The sequence below is a fragment of the Ciconia boyciana genome, chromosome 19 (genome assembly GCF_034638445.1).
Source record: "Ciconia boyciana chromosome 19, ASM3463844v1, whole genome shotgun sequence".
Taxonomy (NCBI): Eukaryota; Metazoa; Chordata; class Aves; order Ciconiiformes; family Ciconiidae; genus Ciconia; species Ciconia boyciana.
In genome coordinates, this window is record NC_132952.1 from 8355899 (window position 1) to 8380590 (window position 24692).

The window sequence follows — 24692 nt, forward strand, 5'->3', positions numbered from 1 at the left end:
ACTGCACCCAAATATGCATTGAATTAATTTTTTAATGTAGCACAATTTGTAGAAATGTCATCTTGAATTCAAATGTAAAACAAATACTGAACACAGAGAGATCAGGTGAAATGTAGTTATGGACAACAACATTCTCTGAAGAATTTGATTCTAAAAGGATCTTATGTGGAAATATTTTTGATGCCTGGTTGAACTAGACTTTTACTGGAAATATAATAGTGGCATTTAGTGGAGAGTAATTTGGACACTTTCCCTGCTGGTTTTACTAGAGGAAAATGCGTATTAAGGAACACATTGACATACTGTTTCAAGCTTTAGTCTTCATTTCTGGCAGCAGAAATCCCTTAATAAAAGAAAACACTTAATTTTTTACTTAAAACCAAAGGCACTTTAAATCCTTAATACCTGTCTTCTTACAGCCAAGTTCTGAAGCAACTATTTTTTTAGAACGTTTATCGAAAAATCCATCTGATTAACTCTTCTGCTCTGTACTCAGCCATTATCTGTTCTTACAGCTCACTTCTGATGTAAGATGTTTTCTGTTTCCTTTTAATAAAAGGACTTGAATCTGCTTTGAGAGGTATAATTACAATCAAGACGAAACAGACCATAAAAGTGAAACCTGAAAAATACAAAGTAAACATGGTAAAGGTGTTATGTTTGCAAATGTTTAGGTTTTGTCATAGTCCTTTTCCTTTTCGTTTCCCTGTCTCCTTCCCCTGCCCCATCCCTCACTGTCTCTGTCTCTGAATAACTCTGCAGTTCTTAGTATTCTCCAGGACTAAATTGTTTTTTAATGTATTCTGCAGCAGTTCTGCATTAGACAGAGGTTCAGGAAAGTTTCATGTATTATGTCCTTAAACACCGATTGCAAAGGCGGAGTAATTTGAATGATAGCCGAGGACACTCAAAACCAGCAGTGACTGTGAAAGTTTGCTGTCGTGAGAGAAGCGCACAGAACTTGCTCTTTTCTGAAATTTTACACAGGAGATGCGTTAAAGCTTGCATCTCCTTTGGACTTAATTTCAATGACATGTATAAATAAACATTTCCATGAGTACTCCTGCAAACGTGAGTGTTCTGGGATGGCATAATTTGCACGGGTTTGTCAGAACAGGTGTTAATTGCTGCAAAGGGATGTTGCTGAGTTACAGGGAGCTCGGCAGTCAGGTTTGTGAACAGCCGGGTCTGTCAGGACTCTGTTACCTGCCCACTGATTTCCAGGACCCTTTTTACAAAGCATCTTCCTGCTTCTTGAGCATTCCCAAAATACTATGCTTTGTAGTGTGTAAGTAAAATATAATTACAGTGTTTGAAGGGAAAATACAGACCAACGAGCTAAGAGAGCTGGGGTTTGGATGTCCGCTGGAGCTGGGTAGGAAGGGTTTATTAAGGTATCAGCTCAGATCCGACTGTGTATTCAAATGATTTGAGGTTAGCAGAATCTGAATCTGAATTTTGTATGCACACCTATTCAGTGGAATCTGGCTGGTGGGTTTGTCAGCTGGAACAACGCCAGTAACTTGTGACTTAGCCTATCGCAACTGTGCAACCGCTGCATCTTGAGCAGGGAATATGAAATGCTAGATCTTCACCTAGAACCATTTTAATTGCCCATAGTTCCTTCTTAATTGTAGCATTTCAGGTGCTTTCAGATAATAAAGTCAGGGAACCTGTGAAAACCTATGGGTATGTTCTAAAGGAGAAACAGGCTTACTTCACTGCGAAATATATCTAATGTGCTTTATGTATTAGTGTCATCTGTTGTTCAAGGCGCAGGATTGGGGGGGATGACAGGGAGGGGAATCAGAGGTAACCGAAGGGAAGAAAAGTATTATTTCAAGCTGGATCTTTCTAGATATGTTCAGCATCTATGGAGGAAAAAATAGGCAAAATCACAGCAAGTTATAGCAGAAGTGCCCATTAAACTAAAAAATGAAATAGAGGATTGTATTAGCAGTATAATTTCTCAAAGGTAGAAATGGATTGTGGGGCACTCCTTTGGCACAGTGGCATGTTGGCAAAACCACTTCCCATTTGTGACCACTTCCCTCCCCGTACATTTATTTCCTAAGTCTATTTTTCAGCTGTAAAACTTGTGAAAATGAAGGGTTTTCATGAATGAATGAAAGAGAAAAAGGGCATTTCTAAATGTTCATTTACAGCAGATTTTACTTTTCTTCCTGCGGCAGTGAGAGTTGTACGGGAAAACCTTTCAGAGCATCGCTCCATAGCCTGAGAACCGTGCAGACTGCTGGCCCCCACGCGTGTACAGGAGGTGGCTCTTCGGCAGTTTCTGTTTTGGTTGCTGAACGTGTTGCCTTCTGACCAACGTCCACTAGCAAATGCTGTAGCTACTTACCAGGACAGCTTAGATGGAGGAGAAGGGTTCTTGCAGTGAATGGAAAGAAGACATTGTGTGACAGGCTCAAGAATCTGAAGTAACTTATTCTTTATTGCCCTTTCTTTACAGCCATTGAAATTAAATGAATGTTGTCTGTGGATGGAGGAAAAGCCTTTTTTGTATGGCCATGAAGCATTTAATGCTTTAGTCCCATTCTTAATGAAAGAGGAGGAATAATTCTTGTCACCACAGTTTTGGCATTAATTTGCATCCTTTCTGGCAGAAGGAAAGCCAAATATTTCAGACTAGCTTCCAGAGATGGTCTTGCACTGAATTTTAGGTCTTTTGGCTTATGTATGCAATTCTCTTTGAAGTGTTACTAATACCAGCCGTTCTCTTCTTTAGCCCGAAGACTCCCTGTGTGTTGAGGGAAATGTGCCTTTGTAGGTGAACTGTCTTGCCAACAGTTGGGAGTTGGTTGCCTTCAACCAGGAGGGTGGCTGGGAAACCATTCCTAGATGAACTGAATAAGGGAGTCTTATTGAGGATTGTCTTGGACACGTTGGCTTTCTCATTTTGATGCTGCCGTTTGCAAAGCATGCTGCAGAAGACCTGCATCCTAAAGAACGTGAACCTGTCTGAGATGTGATGCCAGTTCCTGGTGCTGCAAAGTGCTTGAAATTTGTGGAAATCAGGCTTTGTAGCCAAGGCCAGACAGATTCCGTCCAAGTAGGGACTGGGTTTTTGATTTTCTATTGTATTTCAGCTGTGGCCATCAGGTGGCAATCTGATCACTAAGATCATTCACTGTTCTGAAGTCACTGTTTGGGTGGGTGTTGTTTGGTGCTTTCGAGTGTCCTTTGTGATTTATAGATGTGTCTTCTAAGTTTTGGTCTGCGTCTGGCTGTCAGCTTTCCACCCTGGTCAGGATGAAGTGAGAGCGGGGAGCGAGGTTCATGCAGAATTCGGAATGGAGTAAGGCAGGGTATAGGGTAGGTACTTGTTATAAGTTACCTGAGGTGAATTATAGATGGGCAGCACAATATTCAGAGGTAATGAACCCTGTCAGTTGTTGGCAGTAGTTAAACACATACTTGCTTAATGTAAGTATTTGCACTCTTGGCTGAATTAGGCTGTAATGTTGATGATTCGTTCCAGCTCTGCTGGTCTACAAATTGGTCATAAAAATGACTATTTTTGCTGATGAAACATACTGAGTGTACAGCAAATAGAGACAGAATCCTGTCACCCCAGAGTTAAAAATGTAGACGGTCTTGTTTTCTGGAGGTGTGAAATATTCCATGCCTTCTTTCTAACATAACACTATATCTGGAATTTTTTTGTTTGATGGTTTTGTTTTCTTCCCCGGGGAATGTTTCTAAAGGAAAATCCGTACAGTGCAGGAACCTCAACAGGTGCTGTGAGTTGTAAAGGTGGTGGCAACGTCCCTCTTTGGGTTGGAAAAGACATTTGATGTCGCTCACTGCTCTTCCTCTAGAGTCAGAAAAATGGAAATGAATCCCAGGGAAGTCCTGGTGTAGTGGGTATTTTTCTGATGATACCTTTTATATTATAATAGCCCAATAGCAAACAGTTCTAGACAATACTACAATTTTAATACCTGTACGCGTTTCTAAACTTACAGCTAGGAATGAGTTGCAAAGTTTGAGTAATTAAGTAAAAAAAACTTTCAACAACCAATTAATCCCTAAGGAAGAAGAGTCTGTGAATCTCTTGCTGTGTTGTTTCAGTCTTAGGTACGAGTCACAATTCTGTGTGTGTATTTGTATTTTCTGCTCTTTTGCTCAAATTCTTTTCTTGGGCCTGAGATTCCAGGTTAGCTTCTGAGGCAAAGTATGAGTTCAGTGAGTGCCTGTAATTCTTCTCCCTGTTGTTTAGAAAATGAAAATACCTGTTTCTTTACACATACGTTGTATTAATACAGGCCGATTCAACAAGAGCATTCCCTGACCTGGTGGCATTGTGGACTCGAGCCTGTTGTTATTTTATGCACAAGTAAAAATGTGCTGTTTTCCGTGAACATCCCATTCTGGAGCTGTCTGCCAAATTTGAGCTTGGAAAGTCACCCGGTGTCAGCCAAGCACACCATGCCGTGGAGTATGACAAAAGTGTTATGGGCTCAGTCCTGTGTTCTCTTTGCTCTTGATATTCCATTGCTCTCGATGGGAGTTCTGAGTACACAAGGAGTGTAGGATCGGGCCCAGTTTTATATTTATTTCAAGGTCAGTGAAATTCAAGGCAGATTGTGCTTACTGATCAGACATTGGTTGCCCGGTATTAATTCATTCTTGGTGTGTTCTGTAAGTGTCCCCAGCGAAGGAGTTGGAGATGTTCTTTGCAATGTCTGTGAATGTAGAAGATGCTTAGTCATTTCAGATAAGTAGATGTTTCCTTAGCAGAATTTTATATTATATGATATTAATATTAATAAATGTATTAAAAAACAAATACAAAACCTAACACCCCCCCAATCTAATGCATTGTTTCTTTTACCACCATTTCCTTTAACATCAGACTTTCTTTTTCTTTCATTACAGCTGCTAAATAGATTATTCATGAGGTCTCTCACCAATACTAAAGCATCACTCTCATTGTTGCAAGAACCTCATTGGTGTCACACAGATTTTAAGCCTGTGCCCATATCTGATTATCTGTGGAAACAACCTTTCAATGGGTCTTTTTATTGAGTAATTTTGCTAGTGAGCTTTGAAGGACTAATTTTAGTTTCATGACAATAACAATAAGGTCAAGTTGTATTTCTGTACTGCTTTTCACATAACCAGACATTCCAGAGCATTGAAATACTTGCCATTAGAAGAGGGGCAGATGTAGGACAGCATGGTTGTCATCAGTGAATGGCCACATCCCACATACGGCTCTCGAATAGCAGACAGCTAATTTGTGATAAACTCAGGAGAGCTGAAGATTGTTCCTAAACAGCAAGATGTTCTCTGCCTTTTTTTTTTTTTTTTTAACCGGTTGTATTACATGTAGAGTAATGCTGAGAGGAGCACGGAGGTTGATAAATGCTACAATCTGCAGTGAGGGGAATCTAGAAGATTCTGCAGTGCAATGATTATAGGCCGATCAGCAATGCAATAACCAGAAATTAAGGAGGCTTAATCAATACTGAAGAATTAGTGCAAGTAGATGGACATGTCGCAAGTGCTTCAGCTCTAATCAAAACTAAACCCCAGCTGCTGAATTTGCCTAAAATCCCTGGAATAAATGTGACCTGTGGAGAAGATCTGCTAGCACAGCTGTATGTTTTAGTGAAAGCTACCTAGTATCTCTGGAAGCTCTTCCACAGCAGGACTTACCGCTTTAGAGCTAGGCTCGGGAGGCATGCTGCCTGGAGTTTTGCCCAGATGATGTTCTGGACCAGGCAGGTACAGCTGGTGGGAAGGGTAGACATGGAGCTGTGCTGGGCAGAGGGGGTCCTGGGCAGGTACCGGCCAGGTGCCCGTTCTGTCCCAGCGGCTCTGCGTGGCAGTGCACGGAAGGAGCGACGGGTACAGGAGCAGCTCTGATTTTCTCTGACAGTCCTGGCTGTTAATAAATACTATGTAAAAGCTCTTGTTCTAAACATTTGATTGTGGTAACAAACCCAGTGTGTGTAGATGTACCTATTTGGTGATTCTGCTCACACGGATGCCATATGGTATCTCTTATATCAGAACTGTCGCGACCTGAAAATGGTCTGTTTCATTGTCATTTCGGGCCTCTGCCAGTCCCTGATAACTGATTGTAGCAACTGAAAACGCAGAAGGAAAAGATTCCCCGTTTTATGATTTCTCTTGAAATATGAGGTCAGTCAGATGTGGGTTCAACTTCAGAGTAAATTAAAATTTAACCAGAACTGGCCTGATTGTCCCATAGAAGAAATTAAATTAGCAGTGTTCAGTAGCGAGGTGTCTTTATACTTTACTTGTATCATTTGAAAATTTTCACAGGTTGTGCTCTAATAAACCTAGTTTTGCTTTTCAACTCAGTTGGAATTCCTGTCTCTTAAGTGCAAAAGAGGCTAATCATAGAGTAGAAAATAATTTGACTTGCTAATACTAGGAGAGAAAACATTTACAGCAACCACAAGTATTTTCAGGATTATGGAGTATATCATACTTACGAAAGCTTGTTTCTGGCGACATGTTTGAGTAAGGAGGATTGCACTTTTTAGCAGAGGAAACATTTGTAAGCTGTAGCAGGCAGTTCTCTGTATTTCTCAAAAGCCGGAGCAAAAAAAAGTTGGCAAAGGAATCAAAATGCTCTTCTTTAGTACAGTCTGCCACCAGGTTTCTTAGGCATGAACTCAGGAAAATCTTTATTAAGCATAAAAAAAAAATAGAGGAGGAGATGTGTCTTTCACACAGAAGGTGTATTCTGAGGATATAGAAGAGATGTAGTATGTATACCTTAAGTCGAGCCTTGCTTTTTCAGCTATTCTTCCCTGATGGTTTCTATTTGGCAGCAAGAACTCTCTTCCATGCTGCAGTGAAAACTGTAATTTTTGTTGGGTGCTGTTTCCCCCCGATGACATCAGAGGTCAGTCATTAATATGCACTGTGGGAGTCCCTCTCGTTTCTGCGTGGTCCACAATGAGGCGGTTGTTGGACTTGTTATCATAGTGGAAACTACTGTGCAATGAAAGCACAGTCATGCTGCCTCATGTTTAATTGAGAGATGGCAAATCTGTTCCCAAAATACTTCAACTACTTGTATGACAAATGTGTTTTTCTTTTCCCCTTCATCTGTTTCCCTCCCCCCCTTTTTTCCTTTTTGGATGAAAAAAAGCTCCATTTTTGTTACATACGAATGTTGTAGCTTAGCAATTGACTCCTCTTGGAAAAATCCCCAAACATTATTACCCTCTAAGTCTACAGTTTTCACTTCTAAGCTTCCTATCATGTATTTCAGGCTCCCTGGGACTTGCCCCTCCCCCCCACCGCCCCTTTTTTTTTTCCTTTAGCATGTTCAGAACTGCTTGTGTAACTTGCTTCTCAGGCTTATTTCATGTTCATGCTGATGTTTGGCATCACCATAGGTGTATTCTTGTAGGACCTGGTCAGCAGGGATGCCTTCACGCCTCTAGAGGGTGAGACAGGCCACGTCCAGAGAATTGCCCTTGCATACTATATACTTCTGTATATAACTGTATTCTGTATATATAAGGCCTGGTTCTCAGCTTATTTGTCCTGAATCTTTCTTTACCTACCGTAGCTCTGTTGACTTTTCATAGTTCATGTTATGAAACCCTGGGGCCTACTGAAAGATGCTGTGGTGGGAGTGCTTGGGAATTACTTTGGGTATCGCTCATTTTTTTGATCAGGAGTAGTAGTTCAGTCTATGCATAATTTTCTGACTGGTGAAAATTATTTATCATTAAATTAATAAATTAGACCATCTCTATACCAGTTTTATTCCTAGCAGGTAGAATTTCCAGGATGGGAACTGGAAAGCTCAGCTCATTTTTTGGTCAGCGTTGGTCACCTGCTCAAAGCTTACTGTTTTCGAAGTCAGTTTATTCATCCATCTCAGTTGCTTGCAGCTTCTTTTGCATCACTCCCTCTATTAAATCTGGTTCTGCATTTCAGTGCGCCTCTTTTAGAGGTTCTGCTCTAAGACTTCCCTGTTAGAATAATATTTTGGTGCAGAAGTAAGCACTGTTTGCAATTCCTTGAGATGCTTTCCCTTTCAACAGATAGGGTATCTTTTGTTTTGTGTTGAAAAAGTTGGGTACTAACAAACATCCCTTTTTGCTCTGTGAACTACAGAATCGGAAGGAAATAATAATCCACACTGAGTTTCAATTGATGGCTGAAATTGTATGCTACAAAGCTGATGCACTAGCTAATGGGAATACCTGTGTTTTTGTTAGTTCAGATTAATTTGTGATTAATAACTATGGATTTATTGTGGTGTAGCTGCAACTAACTTTCAGTAAATGCAATTTCACATGAACCATTTTTGCTTAACACAATGAATCTTAATTTTCTTGCTGACTGGTATTTTGTAATATTACTTTAACATTTTACCCAGCTTTCTGGTACAACTACAGTTTTCTTGCCAGCTAAACCCCCTGTACTTGGAAGTATCATCAATTCTGCTTCAGTTTGATATCAGGCATATGAATACCAGTTCATCATGTTTAATTCAAATAGAGTATTCTAATGTGCTAACGAGCACTCCAATTAATGTGGCAAAAACTTTGAAGACACATAGTAATTGCTTTTTTATTTCCTAGTAGCTCTCAGAGGAGATTTCTGAAACTTACTTTCTTCTTAATCGCAAACTGTTAGAGTGAAAATGCTCTTTTGTTGTTAGAGGGAAATTTCATTAATGGGCTTTGTGCACTGGAAAGTAGGAACTAAATATACATGTATATCATTTTTCAGCTGTAGGAAATATGGTATGTAAGAGCACAATTCTGGTAACTCTACGTTTAAATGGTTTATGATGCCTGAATAACTGTTCACTTAAGTACAGTGTATGATGTTAAAGTATTATACTTTGTATGATAAAGATCGTAAAAAGGCCCTGTTTAGCACTAACAATCTGAAGAGGTAAAGGCATCCCAAAGATTAAGTCTGTTGTCTTCAGTGGAGCTCCTTTGGAAAATTTCTCTCTGGATTTAGCACTCACTTGGATGATCCTGGAATCCTCTAGCCAGTTCTAATATAGATAGTTCAAAAAAGTTGTTGAAAAACCACAGATGGTTCAATTGGGAGTCTTTAAAGGGTTGAAAACACACATTTCGGTGAAAGATATTCTATCCTATGTAGCTCATTCAAGAGGTTAAGAGGTGACATCCTCAAAAATTGAAAAGGGAGAGATGTTGAATGCAGAAGGTAAAAAGGAAGCAGACTGCTTGCCAGGCAGAGAGGAGACGGAGGGGCTTATGATTCCCCCATTAGCGCTTGCTGCTGAACCGTGCTTTGCGTGGGGGGTGTTGTACAAGCCGTTCTCCCTTAACGGGAATCGCTACTGGGCAAAAGCGCGGTAGCGCAGTATAAATGTGGAGCAGTGTACCAAGGCTTCTTGGCCATTGCTGGAAAATCTTAAAGTAGGGGGTTTTCAGCCGAAAAGATAATTTGTGTACCACCTTTTGATCTTGAAGATGGAAATAATTCAGAGGAGTCCTGTGGTCTAAGTAATGCAGGAGGTCGTATGGAATTAGCACAAATCCTCTTTTCTGTCCTTAAAATCTATCAGTGACGTATCTATTTGCAAATCTGTTGCTTTGTTTACCATACATCTCTGCGTCGCTGTGTAGGAGCTCTCTAGTGCAGCAGACCAGCTTGGCTCAGGAAATCGCAGTCATCAAGGTTTTATAGTCACAATGCAGATGCTGCAGCAGATAAGAGAAACTAGTGACGTGGGTTTTGTTTTTGTTTAAGATGGCAGCTTGCATATTTTTTTCTGTTCACTGAATTGCTGCTTTTGGCTGCCCAAAGAATGTTTCAGAATGATCGCTACAATTGTAAACCTATAACATCAAACCTTAAAAAACCAAAGAATTTCAAGATTTCATACATGTAAATAATGTATTATCATGTAGCATATTTTTGGAGTCTTAAAAAGAACTCAAGTTCTTGACTTCCCAGCAAACTAGGAGTGACTGGACACACTTCTGTCATGACTGAAGCCTGGTTAGCAGTGACTGTAGGCCTGTGTTTGGATCGCAAACTGTGGCGATGCTGCTACAGATTACCCTGCTCTGGGTTTGCCCGCTTACTGGAAAAAAAAATCGCCTCCATTAATAGTTAATATAGGTAGTTTGTGAGGTTAGAAGTTCTGGTGAAGGTACCTTCTTCAGACAGGAACTGTAATGGCAATCTTGCAGACTGGAGTCTCTTTGCTTTCTGCTCTACCTTCGGAGCGAGGAGGAGGATGCTTTCCTCATGAAGGTGATCGGTGAAGACCGGGTTCATTTTCCAGCTCCGTTACCAACCTGTTTATTCTCTCTATGGCTGTGTGTCTCGTCTGTAAGACTCTGTAACCCATTTCCCCTTTTTGTAAATTCTTTGAAGAAGGAGCTCTCTTCTGGTTAATCAGACTGAATAGGAGCTTTCAGCACTAGTATCACAATAATAACAGCAGCAGCAACAACAACTGCATTTCATAAGAATAAGTGTATTCCAAACACAAGTACATCAGAATGTGGTTTGACTGTGGGAATTTCACTGCATACAAGTTCAAGGGAAAGTTGGTCAAAAAATGGAGTTTGCCGTCTTTGGGGAATTTTGTAAAAAAAAAAAAAAATTTTTAAAAAATCATTAATTTTGTAATCAAAAGACTTAAATTTCAAAATTTTGTATGGTTGGGAAAGCGAAGGAGAAAAGGGGACAATTAATTTTTAAATGATTGGAGTGTTTGCTTCTGAAAATAGAAAAATGAAATGTATTCTTGGGTTCTGAGATCTGCCGTCCGCTCAGCTATGATCCCCCGCGTTTACTGGCCCTGTGACAGAGGGGGAAGAGCCAAAGGGGAGCTCCAGCTGTGTTGTCCAGGCTCCTGATGTGGAAATGTGGTCGAGTCTCTGTTAGAACTACGGGTCCGGGGGACTTGTAGGATCCCATCTGCACGGCAGGGAATAGCTGGAGGAAGCCCGACGAGTCCTTACGGCAAGGCTGTCTTGGAAGATTGGCCTCTTTGGTTGATCTGTGAGTGAATTTGGAGGAAATGTGGCAGTTTCTTAGCAGAACTGCACCCAGCAAGCAGAGTTCTGCCGTGAAATCACTGAAATGCGTGTCTGAATGAAGCATTTTGGATTCAGCAGACTATCATTTTCCAGTTAAAAATATTTTTCTGAAAACTTCTTAGTCAACTCCTGTGCTCACAGACTTTTTTCTTATTTAGTTTTCTTTCAGTGCATTCTGGTAAACATGTCTCAGATTATTTGTTTTTGGCAAGTGATGGAAGAGGAAGGGATGTTTGAAGAATATTTTTAGCTTGTACAAGCCAATATCAAACCAGAAAATGGATGCATGTTGTTAAAGGTTTAATAATGGAATTGACTTGTAATTCTCTGAAGTGTAATAATTTGTTGCTGGAAAATGAAGCTTAAAAATCCTTGCAGGATTAAGGGTATTTACTTGGGGGGGCGGTGGGTGGGTGTGTTTTCCCCAAACGCACACACACACGCTCCCTTCCTATCCTCTGGACTAATTTGATTCCCAGTCTTTTGTAGGCACCGAGCTGAACAGTGCTGTAATTATACTGAAGATGCTAAGCATGAAAGATTTGACATGGTATTTCTAACTGGATGCAGTTATCAATTCTGGCTAGTAATGTTAACTCCTCCTACTTAAAATGTTGCCTTTATTGTATATACATTCCGTTCAAACCTTCTTATGTTTTTTTTTTTTCCTACTACCTTATACAACTGAAGAAGTTGAGGCACAGGAAAAACAGCTGCAGTTCTGCTGGTGCTTTTGTGGAAAGACCACACAAATCATTATTTTAAAAAAGGAAAAAAGAAATAGTGACTCGCCTCCGGAATTCTTACACCCTGAAGAGTATGAAATTAAATAAGCATTTTAGACCCGTGTTTTTAAGTGCTTGGGTTTCTTTTTAAAGAATGATGTTATAATACTACTTGGGTTAATCTGTTTCTGTCTAGTTTATGAGATGTTGCTGGAACAGAAGAAAGCGTACAGCTTTGTCCTAGCTTTCTCTTTGACTGTCGTAGCACTATTGCCAACCAGATCCTCGTCCTGTAGAGTCCAGTGAAACAATACCTGTACTGTGGTTGAGAGTGTAGCTTAAAATGCTCACTGTTTAAGCGTGTAAAGTAGCATTACAAACTAGTGACACCTGAAGAGGTACATTGCTGAGATGTAGCTGGAAGGTCACACCAGCCACGGCCTCTGTTGTGTGACGCGTTGAACCCGAGAAACCCAAACAAAGGGCAAACAGTTCTTGCCAAACTTAAGTCGGATTTTATCTTAATTTCTCTTTTATTTCCTCTACAAAATAGACTTGAGCCAGTTAAAACAATAAATGGTTACAGGGAACCTCGAACACCTCTTCTGTGTTTTCTTCCCTCTTTCTGTTATTGAAAGACAACCGCTACAGTAACCCTGGTCCAGTATAACATGACAGGCCTGCAATTAGCTTCCATCTCATCCTTCAATAGCACTGAATATTGTGCAACCAGCGTGAATATTCTTACCTCAGTTCTACCAGAGTTCTGTAGGGGAGGATTGTCTCTTTTTTCTGCCGCTACTTCTATCCTTAAAGCATGCGAACTAGGCTTTATGAAACTTTGTCCCAAGAAGAGATAACTAATGTTCACGTGAGTATTTCAGTGTGTTTTGTTCTGCTGTTTCCCCTTTTAGGTGACAGCGAGATTGTAAATAATATGTACGAGACCGACCCTGATCTCCTTGCTGGCGAAAGCGCAGAGGAGGAAACAGAGGACAGTATTATGTCCCCCATTCCTGTCGGACCTCCATCACCCTTTCCCACCAGTGAGGACTTCACTCCCAAGGAGGGCTCACCTTATGAAGCTCCTGTCTACATTCCTGATGACATTCCAATCCCACCAGATTTTGAACTCAGAGAATCTTCGATTCCAGGGGCAGGGCTAGGGATTTGGGCCAAAAAGAAGATTGAAGTTGGGGAAAGATTTGGACCCTATATGACAGTACAAAGGAGCACATTAAAGGAAACAAACTTTGGATGGGAGGTAAGCGTGTTGAATGTGATAATCACATTCATTTGTCTTCTGTGCAAACTGTTCATAAAGCTAGACTGAGTCCTGGCTGGCCTGGGGACAAAAGTGGTGACTTTGCTAATGCCCTATTTCCCTGCGTTATTTTGCATCCCCGATTACATGCAATATTTAAAAAGCAGCAGCAGTCCTTTTTAACACAGCTTCTTGGGCTACAAATACTGCTCTAGCACCATTTTAGAAGATTGGTTTTAAATGATGTTGGGTCACTTCTTAAAGTGCTTGTCATTTTCAAATTGTGTTCGGAACTTGTCACAATGGAAGAAATATGATTAGTCGCATCATGTTTTGTAGTTGGGTGTGTTACCTTTGACTTCCAGTCCATGTTAGCTGTGCAGGCGTTATTAACTGGTCATAGAAAAATAGCATGTACCCATTAACACCCTAGATGTTCTTGAGTTCTTGTTCTGCAGCAAAGATAAAGAAATGTGAAAGTCATTTTTCCCTAAGAGCTAAACAAAACCCAATCTTCAATAGGAAAAACACCACTATCCCAGAACTCCTGTCTTTCTCCCTGCTTTTCTGGGATTGTCCCAGAAATCATCTTAGTCTCTTCTGCTCCTATATTCTTGATTTGAAAATATCCCTACCCTAAGAATTACCATAAATTATAGCAGATTCTGTGAACAGTGAAATGTAGCCTCGGATTTATGCTCTGTGTCCACAGTCCTATCCCAGTGTATCCAGTGTCCATTCTATAATGTATAATTGCTTCTCTGTTGTAGCCCTGATGTCCACCCCAACACTACAATACCCCTGCTGCGCATCGGGTCTGCTGTCTTTTGTCTTGAGCAGAGGCTGCGTCTGGGGCAGCCGGTTCAGAGAGGTTTGGCTGCTGGCTGGGACTCGCATGCTGTTTGATAGGCTAGCCCTGTCCCTCAAAGTATGTGGAAGCTGAATTTTACCTCCCTTTTCCCCTGGGTGAATCAGTAACTTGGCCTCTTTTCTCCATCGGCCACTGACTGACGTGAAGCCGTGGTTTAAAAACTATTGGAGTACAGAGGTGGGAAGCAGCTAAGGGATAAAGTGGTAAGACTTACTAAGTGGGCAAGCCAGCGGTGCAGTCACAGAGGCCCTGTTTTCTTAGAAAATGAGGTCAAAAAGGCCGAACTTAAGCATTAACATTTTAAATTGCGTCTGATTATATTTACACTCTTGATTGTGAAGTCTGAAAAATCAGTGAACAGTTAGATTCTGAATGTGCAGATGTTTTTGTTTACTTTTAAAATGTGTCGGAAGTGCAGGAAAAAGCAAAAAGCACTTGCTATAAAAACAAAACTCAGTCATGTTTTGTTGTTCTGCAGTACGAAATGTCTGAAGAGCTAAAATCAGAGGTTGGTTGAATGGATCGAGTTTCCTTTTCTCTCTTTCCTAATGCAGGGAAAGAAGGGAAATTCATCTGAGAGTTTTGATTCCCTCTCCCCCCCCACCCCCCCCACTGATGGCATTCCTCAGAAGTTCATCTTTGTGTTAGCTGCTTTTCTTATGAATATCGTTACAAAATACTTGATTAGTGTTACTGTGTTGGCTTCAAAAATGGTTTGGCTTGGGGGGGGTAATCCCTGTTAATGTACTGGAAATACTTGCCTGTTTCCGGGAGGCTATAGGTATGAGGCAGCTTGAGATTACCTAAAGTGCTGGTCACATTAAGGTCTCTCTGAAACAAAGCACAATTTTCCTCTAGGAATTTGCAATATTGATTATTCGTAGGCTGCAGTGTGGAAGTGGCTCCTACAGAAAGGTGAATTCTCTTTTTCTGAACCTAGTATTTATAGGTGGCATTTGGTTTTGTTTGGGTTTTTTTTTTTAAAGACAATGATTTTTTGGAACAAAGTGCTATCCTCCTTGGCTGCTAGAAGTCAGACCAAAATTGAGTAACGCAAATCGTTTTTCCTATGACCTTGGCAAAACCTTGTCCTTGTGTTTTATGTTTCTGATAAAAGTTTATATTTACATTCATGTTTTTAAGAAATGTTCCCTATATGCATTCTGCACTGAATGCCAGGCCTGATAGAAGCCGTATCTATTAACTTCAGTCTACGTTGACTTTGCGATACTGTTTATTTTTGTAGAGTAACTGAACAAACTTTCGCTGTGGTACTTCTCACATTTCAGCGGTGTTCTTTTGTTCTCTGATTTGGCAGGTACGTTTCATACCTGAAAGGAAGGACTATTTGTCCTCCATCGGGTGTCCTCAAACACTGTCTTAGACCCACCCTGACACTATCTCTTTTGACCTTGCTCGTATTTGCAGATAGCTCTTGAAGTTTTCCACTTCCCAGTATGTTTAAAGAAAGTTCAGAAATCTGGTTTTAGTCACTCAGTACCTTCATCATTTTGCTTGGGAACAACATACGCAAATACCTTCATGTGCTAAACAGGAATTCATGCAGTAAATACTATCCCTGCCTGTGTGTTGGTTTCTGAGCTGTTTCCTTTGAGCGTAAGGTTGGAAAAGCCTTAAAGAGATGTTCTAGGCAGCTTTACATGGTGTCACTTGTGCTGGAAAATTGTAACCTGGGATATGTTTCCACCCTCTGTTAATAAAATTGAGTAGGCAGACAATTGGCAGCAAGAGGAAAAATGGAAAAGGGGAGGAGTTTTTTGTCACCCCATAACTTGACTAGGCTTTTGCCTCTGTATGTTGTTTCTTACAATAGTGACGGATCTAACAAATCTAGTTTTTGTAGTGCACCATGAGAAGTGTCCCTTATGCAGTCTGACGTTAGTTTTTGCCAATACTTCTCTGTAACTTGTAGTTTTGACTTGCAGTGTCTAGGAAGTTGAATGCTGTTGTAAGACTTGTTACACTTAACTCCTTATTACTGGCCAAGTGAGATATTACTGTTATACTTGAATTGCCTATTCTATTAGTTATATTAGTATTTTTACTTCAGGAAAGATATCTGTTCTTCACACCCAACCTTCTTCTCTATTCATATTTCTCAGTTTGTTTCCTCTAGTTTATACTCTTGATAATGCCACTTTTGTGGACACCCCACCCTTCCAAATCCTGAAAGCCTGGTCTTTTTTTGTTTGTTTTTATAGTCATAAGTTCCTTAATTTTAATAGTGTTTCTGCCTTTTGCACAAAAAATTCTTGTCCTTCATCACAGGAAATTTGTTGTCAGACTTTGACTAAACTAAGCGTGCCGCTAAAAGTGGTAGTATCTAGGAATGCTTTACATCACACTTTGAAGTGGGCATTTATTAGCAACATCTCAGTTCTGCTAGGAACTGTGGTTTATGTTGTTGCACAGGGCGCATCTTTGCTTAGAAATGCCTACCTGGCCCCTGAACGTCGTCAGCGTGCACGCTTCTTAATGTGTTTGGACTTGTGCCCATCTGTAATGGGCCCCAATCCGCTGTAGATAGCATAGAGGATGAAACGGTGCGGGAGGGTGTGTAGGTGTGCAGGAAGGCATGTTTTTATTGCTGTTCTGTGGATTTTTTTAGCCAAGGCTTAAGCATGCTAATTCAGCATATTAAAATGCAATACAAATTTAAAAATGCTTCAGTTTGTACTTCACAATTAAGGTCTGTTTCTTCTGATTTCTGTAATTAAAAAAATCCATTTTAGGGGGCTGGAAAATGTGCTATTAAGGGCTTTGATTTGAAAATGGATCTCTCTCTTCTATCCAAGGCATTAACACTGCAGAAATAGCTTTCTCTTTTGAAACTTCCATAAGACCAGATTTGTGAAAATTAAAATGAAACAAAACAGTTAACTGTATTTCTTTGAAGTCCTCAAGAAACACGGGCTCCTGTTTGGAGGTAGGGGCCAGCTCTTTCTTCAGCTGAACTGTTTGATCCAGACCTGGCTCTGATGAAAAACATCTATCTCCAGGAGGTAAAGGAAGACTGCTATTTGCAAAACTTTCAGCTTTACTCGTTGTTTCCCCTAATAGCCTAAAATATCACAGGGAATACAGATTGCTGTTTCTTACTTGCCATATCTTGAAAAAAAGATATGTAATTTTTTTTATTATAGATGTTTTTCCTTTTAGCCAGACAGGAGGGACTGGGTGAATACATGTCCTACTTTATCTGCACAAGCCTTTACTATCTTGTTTCTTTATATGTTTTTCCTCCAACATTTGCTTTGTGGAATATGTTTTTAAAAATATTCTTTAAATTAAACCCCGCCTATTATTCAAGGGCTTTTTTAACATGGGATGGCAGTGAATGATTCACGCTCATTTCATAAAAATAAATGAGATGTGTTGGTCTTCTGGCCCCCGGCCCCTCATAGAGATGATTCAGTAAGTGCTTGTATAGGATGGTGTGCCGTGGGTTTTCCCTCTGTGCCTCATTCCCTGACACTACTGTGCTGATCATGTTTATCTACCTTTTTTCCCCTAAAAGACACCACCCAAACTAAAAGCCTTGTGATTATTTAGTGTGACGTGATTGCATTTCTGCTCTGCTCTCCTGATCCTATTACTTCCTTGCCTGCTGACACAGAACATACCATTCAGAGTACCCCAAATAAATCACAGTGTGTTTTCACTTTATTGCCTCTGGGACCTAAAAAAAAAAAAAGGCGTAATGATTTTGATCACTTTGTTGAGTAAATAATGATATTTATCATAGCACTGTTTATTTTGCTAATTGAGAGAAGAATGGGAGTCACATCCTGGAGGGAAATTTAACAGCTGAATTCTAGGGAATTTGGAAGCAATCGGATATGCTTTTAGCTCAGTTTGCTTCACAGGGTAAATACCATTAATGAAATATAGTTATTAGTTCCTTTGTTTTAGTTTATATTTTAAGAGAGATTATTTGCTGAAATGCAAGAGTCTTCTCTTACACTGAAGTGTAAGAGGCAAGCTGCTGCTTTACACAGGAAAAATAAGTGCTTTCATTTCATACTTTGGGGTGAAGATAGAAGCTGTCCCATGAAAGACAAATACCTGTGGAAAAAATAAGAGCCAGCAGCTAAGGATGCAGCAGGCATTCTTGGCTTCACATCTGTGCCAGTGGAAAACTCTGCTGTTTTTGAACATGCTTTATAGTGTCAGTGATTCATAGCAGTTCAACCTCCCTGTTCCCACAAAATAGAATATTTAAATTTTGGTGTGGGGGTCTTTTTTGTTTATTTTGTTTGTTTGTTTTTTAGAAATACTCATAAGTGCCAAGGAAAATTTACTTCACACGACTGGTCTTGACTGCTGAGAGGACAATTATATTGTATTTCTCTGAGTCTTAAAAATATTAAAATAGGAAGGAGACTCTAAGCATTCTTTTAACTGTGATGGTTTTGTCATGCTTCCCAGTTAAAAGAACATACAGCTCAAATTCCCTCATTTCACTTCAAAAGCTGATACAGTTTGTTAAAGAAGTATGTTCTTGTCTGTCCTGTTTCTTAACAAAAGATGCTAAAAGAAGTATGAGTCCTTTAATGAGCAAAGAAGTCCCAAAACCCGTTTGCACTCATCTCTTGCTAACGTTCTTTCAACTTTTAGACTGAAAGGATGTGATGACATTTCCTTGTAGTTTTTCTTCATGTGTCTTCTGATTCATTCATTTTCTCTGGCCTCTGCCTTTCCCTTTGGCTTGAGAATAACGTTACTATAACAGCTTCTATCGCTCAGGGAAAAAGAGCTTATGAATTGCTGTTTTCAAAACCACATCTAATGCTCTTGCAGGGAATGAGCACTCTTGGAAATTGCTGAAGAATGGTGCGCATGGCCGTTCCCTAGATGGAGCGTGTTACCTACACAGAAAACATTTCCCATGCAAGGTTACTTCACAATTTCTCAAAGTTTTGTTTGGCTAGAATAATTCTGAAAAAGAAAGAATCTATGGGTTCATAAGGTAAACAGAACGTAAGAGCACTCTGGGACTTCCCAGCTATGCCCTTAGCCACTAGTAGTTGCTAACAGGCATCTGTAGTTAGAATGTATGTATACATGCATTGTAAAACTGCAGATAACTTTTGCTTTAGACTGAAACCTGGCACTTAAGTGAAAAACATTAATCTCAAGGAGGAAAAAGAACTTACTGAACTCTAAATATTCTAAGCACTGTGTGGTTTTGGGCCAGTAAAGTTGCTCAGCTTTGTACATGCTGGATACTGTCCCCTTTCCAGAGAACACCACCGCTTTAATTTTCTCCACAGTATATGGCCTTTGTTCTGGTGTTAGGAGACCATTGTGAGGAAGAGGAAGAGTCACCTTCCAGGTCCTGTCAATTGTTAGGCTGTTTCCTATGCCTGGTATTAAAAACATGCTTTTGATTCAGAAAAAGAAGGAACAAAGAGAAAGCGGGGAGGGGTTCGGGGGAACTGCTTATTGTATCAAAGGCAAAATCCCATTCTCTACAGCTGAAATCTATTGGGGGGGGTTAATTTATTAATTTCAACCCTGGATAAAAATGAAAAATGCACCTTACGACAGCCAAGTGAAATGACTGAAATTTGTACCATTTTTTGATGTTTCACCAAAAGCTTCAATGTCAGGGTTAAAAGAGTAAGTCTTTTTTAGGCCCAAGAATGCCAAGATATCTTGCTCTATCTTAGGCACTTCTCTAAAACATGGGTATATAAGGAATTAAGAAAAAAAAGAAGAGACAGAGGAAGGGAATGACTAAGAATACCGCCAGATATTTCTCCTTTATTTCCATAAGGGGTAATAACTCATGAGCAATCCGGCAGAGGGCACTTTCTTTAAATAGAACATTCTGATTCACAGGCAGAAAAAGGAAATAAATATTTTCTTTTCGTCTTCGAGAGACATCCATGAATACCAGCTTCTGAAAAAGTATTTTATCATCCACACTTAAAAAAAAAAAAAAAAAAAGAAAAAGGAAAAAAAAAAAGGAGGAAAAGAAAATCCCACGAAAAGCTCAGTGGTGACCACAGGGTTTGAAAAATAGCTCTTTTCGTTGTCAAAAGCTTTGCAGAATACAGGGCACTACTTCTTCCTCTGGAATGTTAGCCTACATAGAAATCCAACCTTTATTTTGTCCGTTCCCAGAAAAGCCTGGCTGATGGAGCGCTGGAACACAGTAGGCTATTGTAAAGGAAATGATCAATAAGTTAGAGTTAAACCATAAATATACACGGGACTTTAAAGGAGGCATCACTCTGTGGGCTCTTTCAGTTGCAATTTCAGAAGGCAGAAGCAATGCAAAATAACCTGCTTCGCAGTTCTTAGACTACGTCTACGTGGTAATCAGGGATGCGTGTGCTGTTTGAGAAGACAGTCCTTGTGCTACCTGCTAGTAGGTAACATACGTGTGGTGGTGTGGCATCCAGGACTCCAGCGTAAGCTAGCAATACAGGAACGTACCCAAGTTCTCTAGTGAACTTGGGAACTGTCTGCCGAGGTCTGAGCTGCTGCACCTTTCCTCCTTACAGGTAGACTACCCACGCCTCACTCGTACTGTCCCTTGCTGTGTGAGGGATCCTGACCGGTTGAATGTTTTAGGTGTTCACCCAGTTATTTTCTGGGGTCCTTTTTCTGTGTAGCTTATCCCTAGCCCCTGAGTTCCAGTAACCTTGTGCCAAGACATTGGAGAAAGTCATTACTCAACTTTGAGTCAAGGCTTAAATACTTAGAAGCTGTGTTTAGACTCCAAAGGTTTGTGACATTAGCAAACCTTTCAGTGAACCTCATTTGAGTTCCTGGTTAATCGTGAAGTCTGAAGGTTTTAAATTAAATTTCTTTACCTCAATCTGTACGATACAAGAATTAACAACAGTGAATTTTCCAGAGTAAAATGTTATGTTAATTATTTTTAGAGAAAGGGGAAATCACATTCTCTGCATAATTTGGCACTGTCCTCCTCTTCCCATAGCAAATATGGAGCAGCACCGCAGATTTGGAAAACTGCTAAATGTAGCAACTCTTACTTTGTGGGATTTAGCACTTCATGCATTTTGGCGCTTCAGTTGCTTCTTATTTGGCTCTGGAAATGCAAGGGAGTTATGTTGTTGTATCTAGAGGTGAAAATGAAAAGTTGGGTCTATCACTCTTTCTGAAGTAGTGGGATATAGATGGGTCTTTGTTCTTCCCTTGTTAACTTATCATTTAATTATTCATCCTTTCCTCCTTTGTGTTTTTCATCACAGCAAAGTACTGGGACCTGTACAAAATGAGACAGTCCTTGTACTGAAAGTTTACAACTTTGAAAAACATGGGCTGTTTATCCAAGGAAGGTGTGAAGCTAAGTTTGAGTCACATTTAGAAACATGAATGGAAGAAGCACGTCTGGAGGAAGAGGTCTAGTGGTCAGACAAGGTGGCGAACTGGGCAGTCGGAGTGGAAGGAGTAGTTCTGTGCCTAGGGGTGTCTTTGGAAATTTTATTACTAATCGTGTGCTTTGTTTCTCAAGTTGTGACTAAGGCCAGCTGCTTTGCGAAGCGTCCGTGTAAAATATCCACCTCGACTCATTTGTGCATCTCTCTTCATTTCCTGGTTCCCTCTGTCCTCCCTGAAAGCAAACAGATAACAAGATCATCTGAGGCACAGGCCTAAGTGGAAGCTGGTTAGCGTAATCGGGTTCCAGGCTGGTAACAGTACACTGTGACCATTTAATGTGTTTGCATTGATCAGAGACATGCACATTCAAGTGGGATGTGTAAATAAAGGAGAGGCATCTCTCTCACAAGGAAAGTCAATTTGTGTACACATCAGGAAGCACAGACTAGAGAGCGGTTCGTCAGAACTTGCCATCACTTACTCTGTTTGGCCCAGAAATGCACAAAATGTGCTTAAAAAAATTAAAGCGCTTTTCACTGAAGAGGATTCTCACCCAGATGTCCTGCTCGTGCACGCTCTTTAGTGGGGCTCATTTAGGCTGCTCTTGGCAACATGTTGCTAGTGAAGTAATCTCCAGTGTGTCCTGGAAGCAATGCAATGTATGGTAAATGATGCCGTAGTTCAGAAGCCCTGATCTTTAGGAAGCACCTTTGTGTTTAATGTATTTCGTAACCTTTCTGGTATAGAAAGTGCAGCGCTCAGCCCCCTCGTGCCTGCATTTGTACCGAGGCAGTTTGTTCTGCACACAGAAGTGGGTATTTTCTTCCTTTTGATCTGATTAGCGAGCAGTATGTTTCTTCACTTTCAGATAATGCCTGGGCAAGTCATTGCTTTAATTGTACATCTTATTGTGTCATCCCTGTTCAATCCTGTTCAAAAATACCTACATTTCACCCTTATCCCCCACCTCCCTTTTCCCATTTAGATCTCACTGAAGTCCATTCTACCTTATCAGCACAGTAATTTCATGAGCAGAGCTAGGATTTCTGCCGTTTAGGCCCCGGCCATTGTCTGTCGCAGCTGCAGTCAAGATAAACCCTCACCCAGAACAAAGTTGGAATGACCTTTTACAAGCAGAATCTGCCTTGTTTCCCTCCAGACTAATTTATCAGCCTTCATTTCAGCCTAGTCTCTCAGCAGAGGCCTGAAAGAACATTACAGAGAGCATGAATGAACAGGGGGATTAAGATGCTTGGCTAGTCCCTCTTTTTCATCAGACACCTTCTGGATTTACTGAGATGTAAGCTGTAAATGACCGTAAGTGGTGAACTGCCTTAAACTTGGAGTAAGGGAAAGGGAAGGGGCGGGGGGGAAATCACCAAAGCCAAATGTTTGGAAAAGAAGAGTGATGTGGGGAACTGGATAAACCTCCTGTCTTGAAGTCAGAAAGTGGTAGGTCTGAGCTGTAACAGAGTTCCCCTGGCTCTGCTGGCCGTGCCACGGGGGGCTCGGTGTTGGTAGGCCAGTCTGTCCCCGAGAGGAGCAGGGAGGGGGTACAGGCCGTGCAGAAAACTGCCCCACTGCCAGACGGGCCCCAGCGTTTTCAGAACTGTTAACGAGGGGTTCTTGCAAATTTAAATCCAATTTATTGATTTAAAGCAAATTTTAAAAACTGGATTACGTATGTATGTACTACAAGTATTTTTGTGCAGCAGACCAGCAAAAATTTTATTGGGAGCATGATTTTAATGCTGCAAGAGCTGAAATCTTTTTAAAGTGAACTTGACAAGTGTCAAAGAGCCCGATACGAAGAAAAAGATCCACTTTTAGCTGACAACAGCCATAGTCCAAAGGACTTGCTGTGAGGAGGGGAATAAATATTCATCTCTTGAAGGAGGGGAGAGTTGTCAACGGTAGTTTGGGTGAATATCCTGTCTGTACAACATAGGCAGCTATTGTTAGCTTTAGTGGAACTGGATAATTCCACCCCTAATACTGTAATACATCAGGTATCTTTTTAGCGCTTATACCTTTTAGCTTTCTTCATCTTTTATGTAATGAAAGAAGGGGTTGTTTAACAACTTTGAAACATTACAAACAATCACAAGCTGCTCAGTTAAGGGGGGTTGAAATCCTTGTCTGTAAAACTTGAATCATTGTGGTGGATTACTTTAATTGAGTTTACTTGAAAGCTTTTGCAAGGGAAGAATTAAATACAGCCCCAGTGACTTAGCCCTTGATATTGGTAGTGGTGGTGATTACTGGTGCTGTATTACTGCATGTGTATCTTCTACCGTCAGTCGAGGAACGCGGCCGAGGCACCGAGGCACCGAGGCAGGCTGGGAACCTGCCCGACGGCGCTTGCTTCTGACCTAGTCGTGCAGTAATGCTGGCGTGCACGTGGAATGGGTCTGTGGGTCCGGCCGCGTAGCAGAGATGTCTATGTATAAAAATTTAACGCAAGCAGATTTTACACCTTTGGTAGATTGTTTGAACTTTTGGTATATTTGAATGTTTTGGAATATTTCAACTTTCGGTGAAAAAGAAGGAAGAGGCAAAGGGTGGAATTGCAGGTGTGGGGGGAGTGTGGAAGCAGTCAAGTGAGCAGCAGGGCAAAAACATACTGAAGAACCAGCTTGTGAAATTCATATTGCAGTGTCAAGCGATGGCGAACAGCAACCACAAGATGTTTAGAAACTGGGTGCAGATAAAAGACCAATGTTTTGAAATTATTTTAGGGTTATGAGGAGTTTAGCCTATTCACTAGACAAGCCTGGCATTTTGGCTACGAGACTTTTGTATCTTCCTGTGACCATACATACCAATAAACCCGACTGCGATAATTGGTATTTTCCTTTCTGAGCAATAAAAGCCCTCAAAATGCAGTGGCAGGTGATTATAACAGAAACATCTAGACTTTTCTAAACCTTTGGAAGACTTCTGATTTAATTTAGATATTTGGGTGAAAGTTCAGGCTGTGATTTCTTTGCATCTTCTGTGTTGCTAACCCATATTTGTGCCTTTGCGGTCTTTTAGCCAGTAGTACGGAAGTCGTAGGATTTTTAGAGTTGATGCAATCTTTTTTGCTCTCAGCAGTGGTTGTGTTTAATCTCTTATTGAGAGAGCTTAATAATGCAAAAGTGCTGCACTGTTCTGAAGCTTGCACTTTGTTGTATATTTACTTGCATTCAAACAAAAGGTGTGTGCATCTCATCTCTTAAATACTAACTAAACTATTGTTCTAAGTACCGACTTACAGACACTTCCACTCTCAGAAGTTAAGTATCTTTTGCTGTTCCTAAGTGCTTATATCATCTCCAAAATGAATTTCAGCAGCGTGGAAGGGAGATAAAAAGGCTGCCTTTCTGGAGAGTTGTTGAGGCAATATGCAG

The 24692-nt window shown here is 40.5% G+C and overlaps 1 protein-coding gene across 5 annotated transcripts in view; it reads left to right on the forward strand.

Annotated features, from left to right (window-relative positions):
- The window catches only part of ARHGEF16 (Rho guanine nucleotide exchange factor 16), a 368918-nt gene that overhangs the window by 115177 nt on the left and 229049 nt on the right, over positions 1-24692 (forward strand). For 4 of the 5 annotated variants that reach the window (XM_072883738.1, XM_072883741.1, XM_072883740.1 and 1 more), the window contains exon 2: positions 12703-13052. The exons of the other annotated variant lie outside the window; for it this stretch is intronic. In XM_072883738.1, the coding sequence (XP_072739839.1) occupies positions 12703-13052 (350 nt within the window). The remainder of the gene's footprint in view (positions 1-12702; positions 13053-24692) is intronic. 5 annotated transcript variants of the gene reach the window in all.